We start from the raw sequence: 15025 nt of genomic DNA on the forward strand, positions 1-15025 counted from the left end.
GCGGATCGGGGAGGAGCTCCGCCGTGCGCGATACAACGGATATTTGTAAATTGTCCGACTTTTACATTTTTTTTTTTTGCTGGCGGATTCGCGGGCCACATAAAATGACGTGGCGGGCCGGATCCGGCCCGCGGGCCGTATGTTTGACACCCCTGGTTTACATTCTGCACTGTTTCATACATTCTGGTTTCTTCATGTATTGTGTCATTCTTGGGGGCCAAGAAAACCCTATAGCAATTTAAGCAATTAATTCAATTTATACATGATGACATTAAAATGTTTTTCATATTCCTGATCGCAGAATAAGCCACCATAAACCTACATAAAGGCCCAAAAGGAAAACAAAAAGAAAAAAAATATGACTGTGCTATACCATGAAACCGCTAGAATCTTACCTTTGCGAACTAAAGTCAGACCTCTTTCAAGCAAAGCGCAATGAGAGGGGAATTTCATTTTGGAGACGACTACCCGCTTTCCACTCCAGGGATTTAGCAATCTCAATGGCCAGCATGTTTGGGAGCACTTACATCTGCGAGAGCAGCTTCCTCAACGATGAAGCACATAAAAGCAAAAGAGAGAAACCGGCTGACAGCCTTCCAGCTCATGCAGATGGGATGCACAAACATTGACATTCAGTCTATTGCACAGCAGCAGGAGAGGCCAGAAGTATCTCATTGAGACAGAACTGATCCACCTGTGGGTGAGGGTCAATGGCTTTTTTTAGATAAATGCATGCTTCTTTGAAACATGTCATGGAATTGGAGGGGAGAATAGAAATGCCCTACAAGCATGAATGCTAGTTGTTGCACTTAGTGTTGGCGTCAACCTTTGTACCATCAGGAAAATAGAAATATTAGTAGAGTAAACTTTGATTACTAATATATATTTTGATCTTTTCATTAAATTAGTATAGCTATAATCTGCTAATTGAGTGATACAGTATCTTACTGGTGGAAGTGCATGGTCTCAATCTGGCCCTCTGGTAGGTTTTTTTATGTTTTTGTGGCCCTCTCTATCATCAAAGCCCATCCCTGACCTACAGTGGATCTGCATGAATGGCCAGGGGGAGAGAAGAGTGACTGGTGGGCAGTGTCCGCTGGTGGAGCCTCAAGCTTTCCAATGAGTGTAACACAACTAGTCAGGGCTGCGTAAAACGATTGCTGAATTCCTTCCTCGTTTTAATAGTGTTGGGGAATAGAAATATTGAGAGCTGGTCTATGTAGAGTACCTTCTCTGTGTAACCGCAGACACATTTGTGTGGTGCTTTTGTGTGCAGCGCCAACCAGCATACTGGCAAAAGAGGGTTGAGGGGAGCAACTTAGGCAAGAGCTTCAGACTGAGTGGGACCACACAGCTTTATTTGAAGGCAGCTATGGGAGGAGTTTATGTGTTATGTGTCCAAGTGTTAAACTACGCTACGTTAGGAAGCTGTGTTCTCAACCCTGCCCAGTTTATATGCATGAATGGGAAAAGGTAAAAATAAGTAAGCTGATCCAACTCAGCATTCGAATACAAAAGAGATCTGTCTTTCTATTACATTTCTTTAAATCCTTTTAAATCCAATTATGAATCCTTTAAAAAAAATAACAATTTGAAGGCCATATATATATATATATATATATATACTGTATATAACATATTTTATGATCGTAATAGCTAGCCTTTATACAATACTGAAAGCTACACTACCGTTCAAAAGTTTGGGGTCACTTAGAAATGTCCTTATTTCTCATAGAAAAGCACTGTTTCTTTCAATGAAGATAACATTAAATTAATCAGAAATACACTCTATACATTGTTAATGTGGTTAATGACTATTCTAGGTGGAAACGTCTGGTTTTAATGAAATATCTACATAGGAGTATCTGGAGCATCACATTTGTGGGTTCGATTATACTCTCAACATGGCCAGAAAAAGAGAACTTTCATGTGAAACTTGCCAGTCTATTCTTGTTCTTAGAAATGAAGCTATTCCATGCGAGAAATTGCGAAGAAACTGAAAATTGACACGAAATTGTCTGGGTGACCCCAAACCTTTGAACGGTAGTGTATATCGTACTAATCAAAGGCTTGTAATCATGGCAATTAAAATTCTGTAGTCTGTGTCCACCCACATGGAGGTGATGAACATTACCTTCCACTAGACACTGCGACTTCTTCACCAACTCGTTTTTGTAAGCCACTGAAGGATATAAAAATATGCAAAACAGTTATATAACATTTCTAAATTATTAACTTCTTTATGTGGCTTAGACACAGTGTTGGAGATATAAATGCCTTACGTAAGGTCTTATATTATTAAAGAGGACAAGTTTCAGTGGTGTATGTGCTGAGGTCCAAGTGTGGGCTCATAATTGCTTAAGTGATCTGAGCTATTTTTAGTTGTAGCACCCCACAACATTGACATCATGCAAGTTTTTGTTATTCTGGCATCCCACTGGATCAACCTATCACTGAATATGATCTTCCCAAAACTCACACAGAGACAGTCCAAAGCTTGAATCATGGGATATGTGAAATGCCAGTGACAAAGATTAAGAGCCAGTTCTGATGATACTAGTGTTAGTCGATGGTCGATCCAACGACCAAAAATAAATGTCGGTATATAACCATTTACTCTGTAGCATCATTACCATAGGTAAAACTAAATGTTAGAAGTCAAACTGACATTTTGATTCTTCACATATTTTTTTTTTTTACTTTTCAATATTTTGGTTTATAACCAACTACTGGAAAAAACGAAAAATGTCAACTTGCAGGGGCACATCTTTGCATCAGGCTACATTGCCCCATGCAAATTTGAGTCTAATTTTGTCTTTACGTACATTCCACTTACAATTGCACCTGGCCATCCACTTAATATAAGGTTTAAAAGCTACAAAATTACAAGGTAGCATACGCCAGAAAGAAATTAATCCATTCCAATCCGAAATATTGATCTGATATATTATATTATAATATCTACACTAAAGAGGATTTTCTTTTATCAAACAAGTTTTAAATTGTATCTAAACAAATTGGAAAAGTATAGTAGAATAGGGTATAATGTATCTTTATTCTCAAAGTTTCATTTCCAAGGTCAATAAAAAACCATCAAGCTCAATTAAAACATTGTTTACTTTGCATAAAGTATTTGGCTACACTTTAGAACTTCCTCCACTAAATATTTCTTTCCATTAACTTGGTCTTGTCCATCTGGAAGGAGAGCACATTCACAGGTGAATTCACGAAGAATAGGTTGTGGCCGCTAATACTGTAAATCCACGCATCATTTGCAACTGCTATCTGCCTAGTGGTCCAATTGAAAAATGATATTGCACTTATCATATTACAGCGCGAACGCGTCCATAAAGTTTTGCAGCCGAGTGCAATTTTTCACTTTTCTGCATCTGATTGCAATTATCCATGTGGCAAAGTATAAATGTTCCCTCTGTGCAAAGATCACAGTAGAAAAATAAAAATTACATTGTCAGACTGCAAGCTACAGGACCTGACCGATGAGGTGCGGACGCATTCCTCAAAACTTCAGGCAGGGAACTTAACAGAAAGAAACCGTATTTGGGACTTAATATCCCAGTTTGTCTTTCAATGCGCTTTCAAGGCTGTCTACAATTATTGTAAATTTGAATATATATTTGAGTAGTATAAAAAACACAGATATTCGAATATGATGAATTAATATTCAATTGCACAAAAAAGCAGTACTGCCACGAAAGGTGAAAAATGAATATTCTAACTTAATTTTTGGCTAATTTTAAACAACCCTAATACACTTACCACCAACTCTCTGAAGACTAAGAATTTCACAGTTACTGCATGTGGCTATTATGGCGGATCTTTAAGAATTGTACTGTTTTTGCAATGAGGCTCATTGAAATGAAAAGGTGCCAATTTTGGGCCAAATGAATGCATATCACTATACTTAAATATGGGCAAATAGCACAGGAACACTGAGAAGTTATTTTCTTGGCAGTGCATTTCATCCTTTGTGGGTGCTTTGAGAATAACAAGGTTGCTTTTAGTTCTATTTTTGCAGGTTTGGCGCCACAAAAGCTGCGCAACCCTTTTGTGAATTTGCCCTTCAGTTTGGACCTCAGGAACGTTCACAGCAGACTCAGTTTGAGCGCATGCTTGTTCAACACAATGCTGCCTCTTCACAAATCAAGCCTGAAATATTCCCTTGTTTAACTGCCATAAGGTTATTTATGTCATTGTTTAGTATGTTTGTTTACATGTCGTTATTTGTAAGGTTTGTTTTTTAATGCGAATGGGTTTTTTGTTTGTATAAAAGGGGGGGAACTATTGTTGCTTGCTGTGTTGTACCGGGACGTGTTTGACCGTGGCACAGTGACAGCAGAAGGGCGCGAAGCGTCATAAGTCAGTCAGTCAGTAAGTCAGTCAGTAAACAAAGTAAAGTAAGTCAACTAAGTTTTCAGTTCAAGTTTCAAGGGATCATCTTTCGTGTTTCAAGTGGACTCATTTCCCTCTCAGTTGTGTGCAGCCAGTGAGGTACGTTATTTATGTACATTCGCCATTGCGCACATTCGCGCGCAAACTGTTTTTATGTAATGTAAACGTCTGATTGTTTTGTATGTCTAAATGTGATTTAAACAGTTCGACGGTGGACGGAGAAGTAGGAGGAAGAATAAATCCATCAGTTGAGAGAACCAAGGCGTCGTGTATTTACTGGAGGGAGTGATACCTTGTGTTGACCCGCTCAGTTCCTTTACCTGCAAAAAGCCAAAGACAAGATGCTGATTGATTGTTTTCAGCAGGGGAGCAGTGATGAAAATATCTACAGTCCACAGAAGAAGAAAGGAAGAAAGAGTCAACAAACACAAGACAAACACACACAAATTTGTGCTACTTCAGCTGACCTAATGCATGTTATAAAAATTGTGAATTTTGTGATTTATTGTCTGTTCTCTTGTTGGTGGCCTTGCCATCGTCTCCTTGAAATGTCATCAATAAAAGTTAAATGCTTCCATGCTGTTTGTCCACTTCACCAGCCACGGCAGCGTTCCTGCGGCACTTTACGCCCCTGGGCCGTAAAGTGCCGTGAGGTCTGGTGTGATCCCATCGTAAGATGGTCTCTAGTTTTATCGTCTTTATTTCTTGGTTCAAAGGCTTTTTTTCTGAACATTTAGAAAATGTTGCATCACAGATCAGGACAGTTTACAAATGTGGAAATCTACACTTTCCTGGATGTTGTCTATGCTGTGTGATTGATCGTATAGAGAATGGCCGACTTGAGTTTTGTACTGAATAATGCAAAGACTATAACACTTGGTTGGATTTTCTTTCTATTGGGAAAAAAACAAGCATATCTCTCTTGGACCATGCCCATCTTCGAATTCTACCTTCATTTTGATCTCAAATACACACCGAAATATAACCAACTGGCAAAGTTCTTAAAACCGCCCCTGTGGTAGTTCTTGATACAGTAGGTGTCTCCAGGACCACATTTTGCCATGACGACTCAACCATAGACTCACACGGTGAAAACAATACCAGCCCCGCTGTCTTAACAATTAAGCCACATGAATTTCTCGTTGTGTGTGTTTTTTTCACCTTCTTTTATTCAGGTGGGAGAGCAATGCTCCTCTCTTTTCCAGGAAGACCCGGATCACTTTAACACCGATTCCGCCTTACTGCCATGAAGAAGATAATGCCGGCTTTAGCTTTTTCACACTGAACCAATCTAGGGCTGCATAATGCTGCTTTGTTGTGTGATTTTAGATAGCATGCCGGCATTATGGGAGCAAAAGAGGCGTGAGGAGTAAAACAACAGCGTCAGCGTCTGGTGCTGTTTTCTGTCTGAATCTCAACTAAACATGGCGATGCTATCTTCCTACATAGCTAACTACCTAGCTACATCCATGAAAAATAGCGATAAAGAATGGCAACAAGTGCGGACGAGATGAGCAGTTCAAGCTAACGGAGTCCCAGAAATAACTTTTAAATTGGCAGATTTCTTCAATCGACAACGTTAACTGCTCCTAGCCTCTGCTACCGCAGTCAGTGATAGCGTTACTCAAAGACAGAGAACAACATTTTCAGATTCTACTATCCTGATGTGGCATGGCACTTAAATAAAAATGTGGATACAAACAGTTAATACCAAATCTCATCAGTCTGTTTGTGAGCCCATATGCACACATGTAAATCCAATGTTTGCCTTACCGGGCTTTTCAATAATGCTTGGTGCCTTTTCAGATTCCTAACATTTATTGTGGGCACAACTCCTGCGTAGCTTCAAGCGCAGGGAAGTCATAGCAACAACAGGAATGGTAAAAAAGCAGAGAATAGCGAGGCTCAACATGCAGGAGACAAATCCCTTTAAAGACATCAGGGAACAGAGGGTTACTTTCATAAGCTTTTAAATAAACGTTAGGAGGTGAAATTATTCTTTTTGTACTGTACAACTGGGTTCAGATTCACACCGACAGTCAACAGTTTGCACTCAGGTTTTACTTTCCTCAAGAAATGGGAGTACAGAGGCGAGAGAAAATCCTCTAACCCTGTTGTGTGGATGCACTGCGTAGGCTGCCAGGGTCTTTTACTCAGGCTTCCAATAATATTGGTTGATTGCTAGATTTCTCTAGCTTCTTTCAACTTGCATCACGAGTAGGCGTGGAAGAGTTTACAGCAGGGGTATATTGCTGCTGACAGAATACAATGTTCTCATTCTCTCTCCCTCTCTCTTAATTGTCATTCCCTGCTCACAGGCACATTTCTCTGGCAGATTCCCTTGAGAGAGGTTTCCCCAGAATCTACGTAAAAGGATTCCTTCCCACGCCATGGTCTTAGGAACATCTCATTTTCATCCTCCCGCGCCTTGCTCATGCTCGCACACACACCCTCCCTCTCACCCAGGCATTGTGCCCTCGTGTCTCCCTGTTCTCTCACTCTTGTGGTTTCTTTTTCTTTTTCTCTCTCTCCCTCCACTTTTTAACTTCTCTGGGCTTCTCTCCCCCCCCCCCCCCCCCCTCTCCTCATATCTTATAGATCCTCCGTGGGAGGCAGCATCTCCTTCACACTGCAGGCGTGGGCTCTTACTCTGACAAATGACATGCCGGGCCCACCAGCTTTGCGTGGGGGGAGAAAAGCTTTAAGTTAAGAAGGAGGAAGGGATTTGATTGGTTGGTGAAACTCAGGGGCTGTATCTTGGCGAGCAGTATTTGATCGGGTTCAGAATATGCAAGAAGTGAGAACCACAGGAAGAACTGCAATACTACATCACACCTACAGTATGTTTTAAGAAATAATGACCACAACACTGCTCAAAATGGTCAAGCTGTCAGCAGCAACAATAAAAAATGATGGTATATTGATTTAGTACAAACATTTGTCTAGACGGCTTATAACAAACATGTACTTGTGTTTTGGTCTAGTTGATGTTTTACAATAAATCACTTACGAGTGTTCCTTGGCTAACTGCTGGGCCAGAGAAATGGCTGTAGGATCTCGGTCTAAGGCCAGGACTGTGACTTCATGAACCATATTCAGTATTTCTTTGGTATGACCGCCACCTCCAAATGTCATGTCCAGGACCACCTACATGTGAGAAAGCAAAACAGTTATTCTCACATCTCTCATTCTTCTCACACCAGGACTCCATATACACAATTAATCATGATCTTATCTTCACAATGTTAGTTTACAAGTGTTTAGTTCACAGTGGTGCACTGACAAGTGTTATTTTGTTATTTTATTTTGAATTTGTCTTATCTCAGTATTTAAATGTTAACTTCGGTATTTCTAAACCTGGACCCTATTTTCCCATGATTTTTGTGTCCAACTGACTAATAAGGACAACAATTTCTTTTTTTTGAGCGAGAGCTGCAATGGTATACAGGGCAAGCTTGCAACGTCACTTATATCAACTAAAATTGCTTTTTTTTTTGCAACAGATATACTCTGATTGGTAGTATAAATGTCTCGCTCAAGGAGAAGTCTCAATCTTAAATCTCGCAAGGTGGCGTTTTGCTGGAAGTCAGCGGTGAAAACGTGAGGGCCCGCCAGGCAGAGTTTTTTTTTATCAAACAGATTTCCAATGTCATGGCTGAATATTTAGATGATTTCCACAATGTGGATGAGGTTTTTAAATGTATAGCCCTACTTATATTAGCCAGAGTATACGGATAAGGAGCTCCGACAAAATTGAAGAGTGGATGAAGAGAGGGGCAACCCCAGACTCTGAATAAGAAATGGACGAAGTTACTGTGACGTTACCCATTGGTTTGTGGGCTGCCGTTTTGAAGCCTTGAGTTTAGCATTTTTTTCCGTCACCATCTTGGTTTTAGGCTGTTAGCATCTTTTCGGCTTTTTGCACACAAGAAGTGACGCGAGAGGTTGGAGCTAAGTACAACTGAACTCTGATTAACTAAAATAACTTCTAAGCAACCAAAAAGGGGTTACAATTAACTTACATGAACTGAAAACACACTGAGAAAAGGGTTGAGGTTGTAAGATGAAAACACCCAGACTAGACATTACCATGGTTGCCACCTGTCAATCACAAGGCAGCCACGCCCTAAAACATGCCCTGCTTTATCCGTGCAGAAATTGTTGTCCCAATTAGTCAGTTAAACATAAAACATGGGGAAATAAGGTCTGTATCACAGACACAGTCATGTGCGTAGGTCACAATACACAACTTTAGCTCTGATTTTTCAATCGCCAATAATTTTTGGAGCTTCCAACCAAAATCCCCAGATCAGAGGGAAATTGCTGTTGGCTCGGTGCTTGCTGTTTAAAGACGTTAACAAAGAGGATTGCAGATGTATCACCTAGCAGGCAAAATGTCTGACCTGTCGGGGAGCTACAGCTAATGAGAGCGCAAGACATGTATTGAAGTTTGTCACTTTAGAGCCAATGATGAGACAAAAAAGCAATGTATGAGAACACCCCTAAGCACCTTATTAAAAAGTCCTCTCAAGACAGTCTTGGAAAAACACAACTATGCCACTGAGTAACGCCATAGCAATGGTACTACTCACTGCGCCATCAACATGCTAGCTAGACCCTTCCTCTCAGGGCCATTTGATACTGTCCTAATCTTAAAATTCGCTTTGCCTGCCTGTCTATTTTGGTACCAACAAGAGTAAACTAAACTCTTGTAACAAATACCTAGCAATGATGGATTAACTCTTAAAATGTAGATTAACTACTTTAATCAATCCTTCTCCAGAATTTTTTATACATGCCACCAAAAACATTGTCATAGTTTCTATTGGAAAAAGTATTATAGTCATTTGGTTACTCCAGGAGAGAATTTCTTAATTTATCCTAAAACAAATGACACTGGCTATTTGCTGAACTAACTTTTGGGTGGGCCCAAGAAAGATGTGTGAGACGGCGATGACTAGAGCCCTCTGCTGTATAAGTAATAAGGTTGAAAATCAGCTAAGGATACCTAGAATTTGCACTTTGTATTAATGACATCCCATCTTTATAGTTTATAGAACTATTTCAGAATATGTCCAATACCTGCCAACCACTCTGCCACAACATCTTAGATTATCAGGCAGCTGTAAACTCAACAAAACCTCTCCTGTCCAGGCATATTTACTTATATATTTCCTGCCTGCCACTGCTACAAAAAAAAAAAAAAACGCACTGACTGAACAGTCAGATTGTTTGAATAATTTGTTGGATTATACTTTACTTTGTATTTTTTTAATGCCTGCTCTGGGATTTCAGCAAATGACAGAGAAAAGATGTAAAATGACAGAAAAGGAAATGCCAGCTATTCACGACAAAAACATTAAACATGTCGATTGATAGTGACGTTGAAGGTGGGGTGTGTGCGTGCATGTGTGAGGGAAGAAGTGATCAATGGCGGTTCCCTCTCCTTTCCAGCGCACAGCAGCAGATGGGGAGGGGGTGTGGGCTAGTGGGATGAGTCACACGCATTATGAACCTGCCTGTTGTGCTATTCAATACAAAAAAGGAAAAGGAAAACACAAACACAAACAGCAAAGTAGGCTGGCTTTTATCGAAACAGTCGACACAAGCAACCAGGAGACAAACTGGTCCTCTACTGGAGTGTGCAGCACTTGTCACAACAATGCTTTGTCACATCTTATGGAAGCTGTGGCCCAAATACCAAAGGTAAAGCTTGCTTTTTGTCACTGTTGCAAATGCAGACTGCCAACTGATGCTCAATAATCTCCGAGGTTGGTTGGTTGAAAATATAAATACTTCACATTTGTATCGCTGGTGCACTGAGCACGGACACTATGCATCTGTATGAGGTTTTGTAGAAGTTTCACCCCTTTTACTCACTCAGACACACACCTAATAAACTAAGCTAGAAATTAAGTGTGTGCAAAACAAAAATGGAGAATTGGATGTTTACAAGGTCATTTATAAAGTAAATTGAAAATCTAGTTCCCCTGCCCTGAGGGAAAACAAGCTTCTTCAAAATCCCAGAATGCTGTTGTGAAAATCTTCCCTCTTTTTTAAAAAACCTGCTGCTTTTGCCACCAGATGGACAAAACTACTTCTTGAAAAGATTTGGTGGGAATGGGTTTGGCATTTGCAAGGATGATTGACATCAAACTTGGTAGTGAGTCATTCGCATTGATATTTCAAAGGGAGGGGTGTCAGCGAGGATGTCACCTAGACCAGGCCTTCCTAGCGAATGCAGCAGTTTGGAATTGAGCCAGAACACAACGTGGGTCATCTCAGTCTCTACATGCAGAGATGATACTCCAAATACAAGTAATTACTGAAGTCTGTGTTTTGTACTCCGTTTAGGGTGTGTAATATCTGCCTTTCCCAGCAGAGGGAATAGGAGAGTTAGGAGTGGTCCAAGTGGTGCAGACCGACAGTGAAGCTGCAAGGTGCTATAATGCAGGACACCAGTCAGCAGTCCCCCCCATAGCAATCTTAATGAGAGCTTTTCTTCCCAAAAAGAAAAATGTAAACACATTACAGTCACTCATTTGCTATATTAAAACAATAAAACAGGTTCGAGCATCTATTTAGAGTGATTTTACAAACATATATGATGTGGGGAAAGGATTCTTTTTTTCCTTATTGAGAATTTGAAAACATAATACAGCTCATACAACAGTAAATAATATCCTGGCCATGTGGAAAAAGGGGCCTCATCTCAAGTCGTCTTATGGTTGAATTCATTAGGAAAAGGGGAACAGGAACCTGAGAGAAGGCTGAGTACTCACCTAAATCCTACTTGTGACTCCCCAGCCCAGGTCAGTTACAGTGGGGGATCTAAAATGTCATTGAGGGGAGTTTTTACAGATCTTGTTACACTAACACACAGACCATTAGGGAGACAGATACACAGGTACAGGATCGCTTTTCTTGTCGCGTCCGTTGCCATGGCAAGAGTGGAGGTAACCGGTTTGCATTTCTTTCTCTGTCACACAAAGTTCATGGCGAGATACAAGTGAGCACAAATTTGTGTAGGTTTTGCGACACGACAGCATGGTGTGAACAGATGAAGGTGGAGGTTATGATTACGGGAATGGTGATGGTTTTATCGACTCCAGAGAGCAGCGAAGTGTCTGGCTGTTGCCTTAATGCACTTGACATCAATCTCACACTTAAAACTGCTGCTTTGCTCAAACAATATCAAGACTATCTGACAATAAAATCACTTTTGAACCCCCGTATGACGACTTCAGTATTTCTCTGATATCAACCTTTCTTAAAAAAATGTGTAGAGAGTCTGTAAAAGTGTGTTTTTCGTCTCTCTACTTTATTTGAATGATTGGGATAGGTGTGTATACTAGTCGAGCATGTAGGAGGTGGAGGTGAGGGTGTGGTGCACAAAACAGATGGCCAGTGAGAGCAGACAAACTCAAAGGGCATGAAAGCTTCCCGCAATTACTCTGTCAAGAGATTATATTGATGGTGATCAGCGATGTCGGAGAGGCACGCAGCTTTTTGCCTCATCTACCTAAATTCAAAGTGTACTAAACATACTACCTGTATGTCTGAGAGTGAGTGAGAGAGCGAACAAGTGATACAGGAGCCCAAAAATGTTGACAAACTCTTTGCCAGAAGGCTGCTTCCAAATGCCTCTCTCTATGTTAAGATAATCTCTCTTTTGTCAGAGGAATGCTGAGGAGTTACGACAAATACTTTCATTCCTCGTCTATTCATTGCTGTTTGCACTCTTTCGGCACAAGTTTAAAGAAACGGCTCTTGAGGAGGTATTTGAGCTAGTTAGGACAACACAAATCTACACGGAGAAGAAAAACTGCATTCGCTAATTTTCTTTCAAAAACACCAATCTGGAGTTTGGAGTTCATACAAATAAGTGAGAATCAACGAATATTGAATTTAGAAGCCATAAAGAAATATAATAAAATAAAATTAAAATAAATAAAATCCAATTAGAAACAGAAATTAATCATAGGAGTTCTGTGAAGAAGGAAGAAGTGACTCAGCTGTTACAGACCTTTATCGGAGCTCAAATAAGCATCATTAAGTCATGGTGTTATTCCACGATTTCTTTTTCACTAATAAGGATATAAGGTCAGTTTTTGTGTGAGATTTAGGATTGTAGGTGTCAAAACTGCATAATAGGAGAAACTCTATATCCTATAAGGCAAAGCTTTGTGCCGGCTCTATGCTTCCCTCCTGTAAGGGGGTGAGGTTGTTTTGTTATTTGTGGGAGATTACAAAGAGATCATACAACAAGTTTGTTTACGTGTAATATTTGAACATTTTAGATAATAAGGCCTGTGATTATTTACAGGGTGGCAACGTCTGCTAGTCCCACAGTCCTTTGGTCCAACACTTTGGTCTACAGTGTCATGAACACTAATGAAACAATAAATAGCGTGAAATTTGGTGCTGATATTCATGGTCCCCAAAGGATGCGTTCTAATTTGGTGAACTTTATCATTCTAATTGTGGATGGCTTGTGATTAACTGTGTGCTGGTGCTGAGCAAAAAAAAAAAATTTAAAAGGGATGTAAGAAAAATGAAAAAGAAAATACAAGAATAAAATTAAAACAAATGTCAAATTCACTGTCTCAATTGTTTTAAAGTAGGGTTTTGGTAACTGTTAATGATTTTTGTATATGAAATTGATTTGATTTTGATCTGTCCCACTTGTTGCATCTGGACTCTATTGATTTTAAGCCCTTAAGAAACTGCTGCCTTTAAATGGGTTGAGAGGAGGTGATTTGATTAAATGGTATTGAAGCCTGACTCCTACATATAATGTATTTATTCTAATTTTTAATCTTTTGGTTTTATCTCAGTCAAGCCCCTTTTTTTCAGATTGCACCATGCAGATTGCCGTTTCTGCTCACGTTTTTTTTTTTAAACAAGTAGGCTGGGCCACATTGTTTGTTTAGCTGGAAATGCTCCCCGACCTACAGACATGTACGCACAGGTATAACAAGGCTGACATAGTTTTAATACTGCTGGGGATCAAACTAAATCTAATGAAGGCATGATTCTACATACAGGGCTACTATGTAAACACTACTGACATGTTCAAACACACTTCTGAGAAGTTCACACGTAACTAGAGTTGCAACTAATAACTCATTCAAAGATTTATGCTCCCAAGATGATACAAGACCCAAATGAATGTCTTCAGTTAGTTATTTTGTCATATAACATATTCCACCTATAATCAAATGCCACTCTTAAAAGCAATAGCAAAAACTATTCAATCATCACAGCTTTCACCAAATACATTTTGGAATAGTCAGCTCTTGATCTAAACAATCATAAAACACTGCTGACACGATTTTGTAAAAGAAGCAACAGCAAACTGCAAATGCAATTCAGGAATCTTCCCATGAGGACTGGGAGAGTGAGTGGCTGACGAACCATAGACTGACATAGACTGGTAGTAAATGTGTATCAAATACTGCAATATCCACAGAGACACAGCATAAAATAGGACTGTGCCGCTTTCAATGGCAACCATGGACACTGAAAGTGAGGATCACATTAAAGATTTGATGAACATAACTTCTTCACTTTCTTCACGATAGCTTTCATTCTCTGGGAAAACAAAGTCACAAATACTAGGGCAGTCTATTTTGCCATCCCTTTTTTGGATTGGCTGCAACAGGACATAGGCTATTGGTCTACAGAAGTGTGTGCTCTCAGTGTAGCACAAGGCACAAGACATACTGGAAAACTATCTAAACAATTTCAGGAAGCTGGCTAGTCTGTCTGTCACAGTGTCTCCCAACACCATATATAGCCAATTTCAGACACAATCTAGGCTGTTATGAAAGACATAAGCACGGTTAAGTGTCTTTATGTTCCTTCTGGGTTTGCCTTACTGTAAGCTCAGCAAAGATTCATGGAGCCATGAGACATAAGGCAGCTTATTTACTGTATTTGTGGAGAAGCAAGAAAATCAATAGTGTTGATCAAATATGTGACATTGGCCAAAGTAATATATTGTTTAGGTCTACATAAGCAGCACAAAGTAACTTTGAAATGTAAAATGAATCAACAGTCAGTTAAAACTGCTTTATTACAGTTGCTACATGGTTAGAAGAAAAAGCACGTCAGACAGGAAAATAGACTACATGTATGAAAACCATAATACACAATGAAATGTCCTGTTTAGTAAAGGGAAACCCACTGCCATCCAAGCTAGTCCTTAGTTTGTCATTATTTTAGGTTGCAAGGAATAAGAAGAAATCCCCATTCAATAACATAATGCCTCCAGAAAAATGAAAAGTCCATAAATAAAAATCCATAAAAGAAAGAGCACAGAAGTGAAGACATTTTAACAAGAAACTTCTACTAGCTCACTTTATGTCACACAGCACTGTAATGCAAATGTGTGGGCGACCCCACTTGTCTTTAACAAACACAAAGTCTCTCTGTTTACTGTACGAGGACTGTGATCATGATTCTACCTGAGCATGCATGCACTACATGATTATGTGGCTGATTTGCTGGTCACTGGGATGAGGAAAAATAACAAGGACATGAAACTGCCATAAACTAAATTTAAATTTGACAAAATAGCAGCAGGATACTTAAACTTAGACTAGAAATAACA

The 15025-nt window shown here is 39.7% G+C and overlaps 1 protein-coding gene across 1 annotated transcript in view; it reads right to left on the reverse strand.

Annotated features, from left to right (window-relative positions):
- Window positions 1–15025, reverse strand: part of mettl15 (methyltransferase 15, mitochondrial 12S rRNA N4-cytidine) — a 45483-nt gene that overhangs the window by 13516 nt on the left and 16942 nt on the right. Inside the window, exon 3 of the mRNA XM_079157549.1 lies at window positions 7421–7557. Coding sequence (XP_079013675.1) covers window positions 7421–7557 — 137 coding nt within the window. The remainder of the gene's footprint in view (window positions 1–7420; window positions 7558–15025) is intronic.

This window comes from Pholis gunnellus, assembly GCF_910591455.1.
Source record: "Pholis gunnellus genome assembly, chromosome: 1".
NCBI classification, from domain to species: domain Eukaryota; kingdom Metazoa; phylum Chordata; class Actinopteri; order Perciformes; family Pholidae; genus Pholis; species Pholis gunnellus.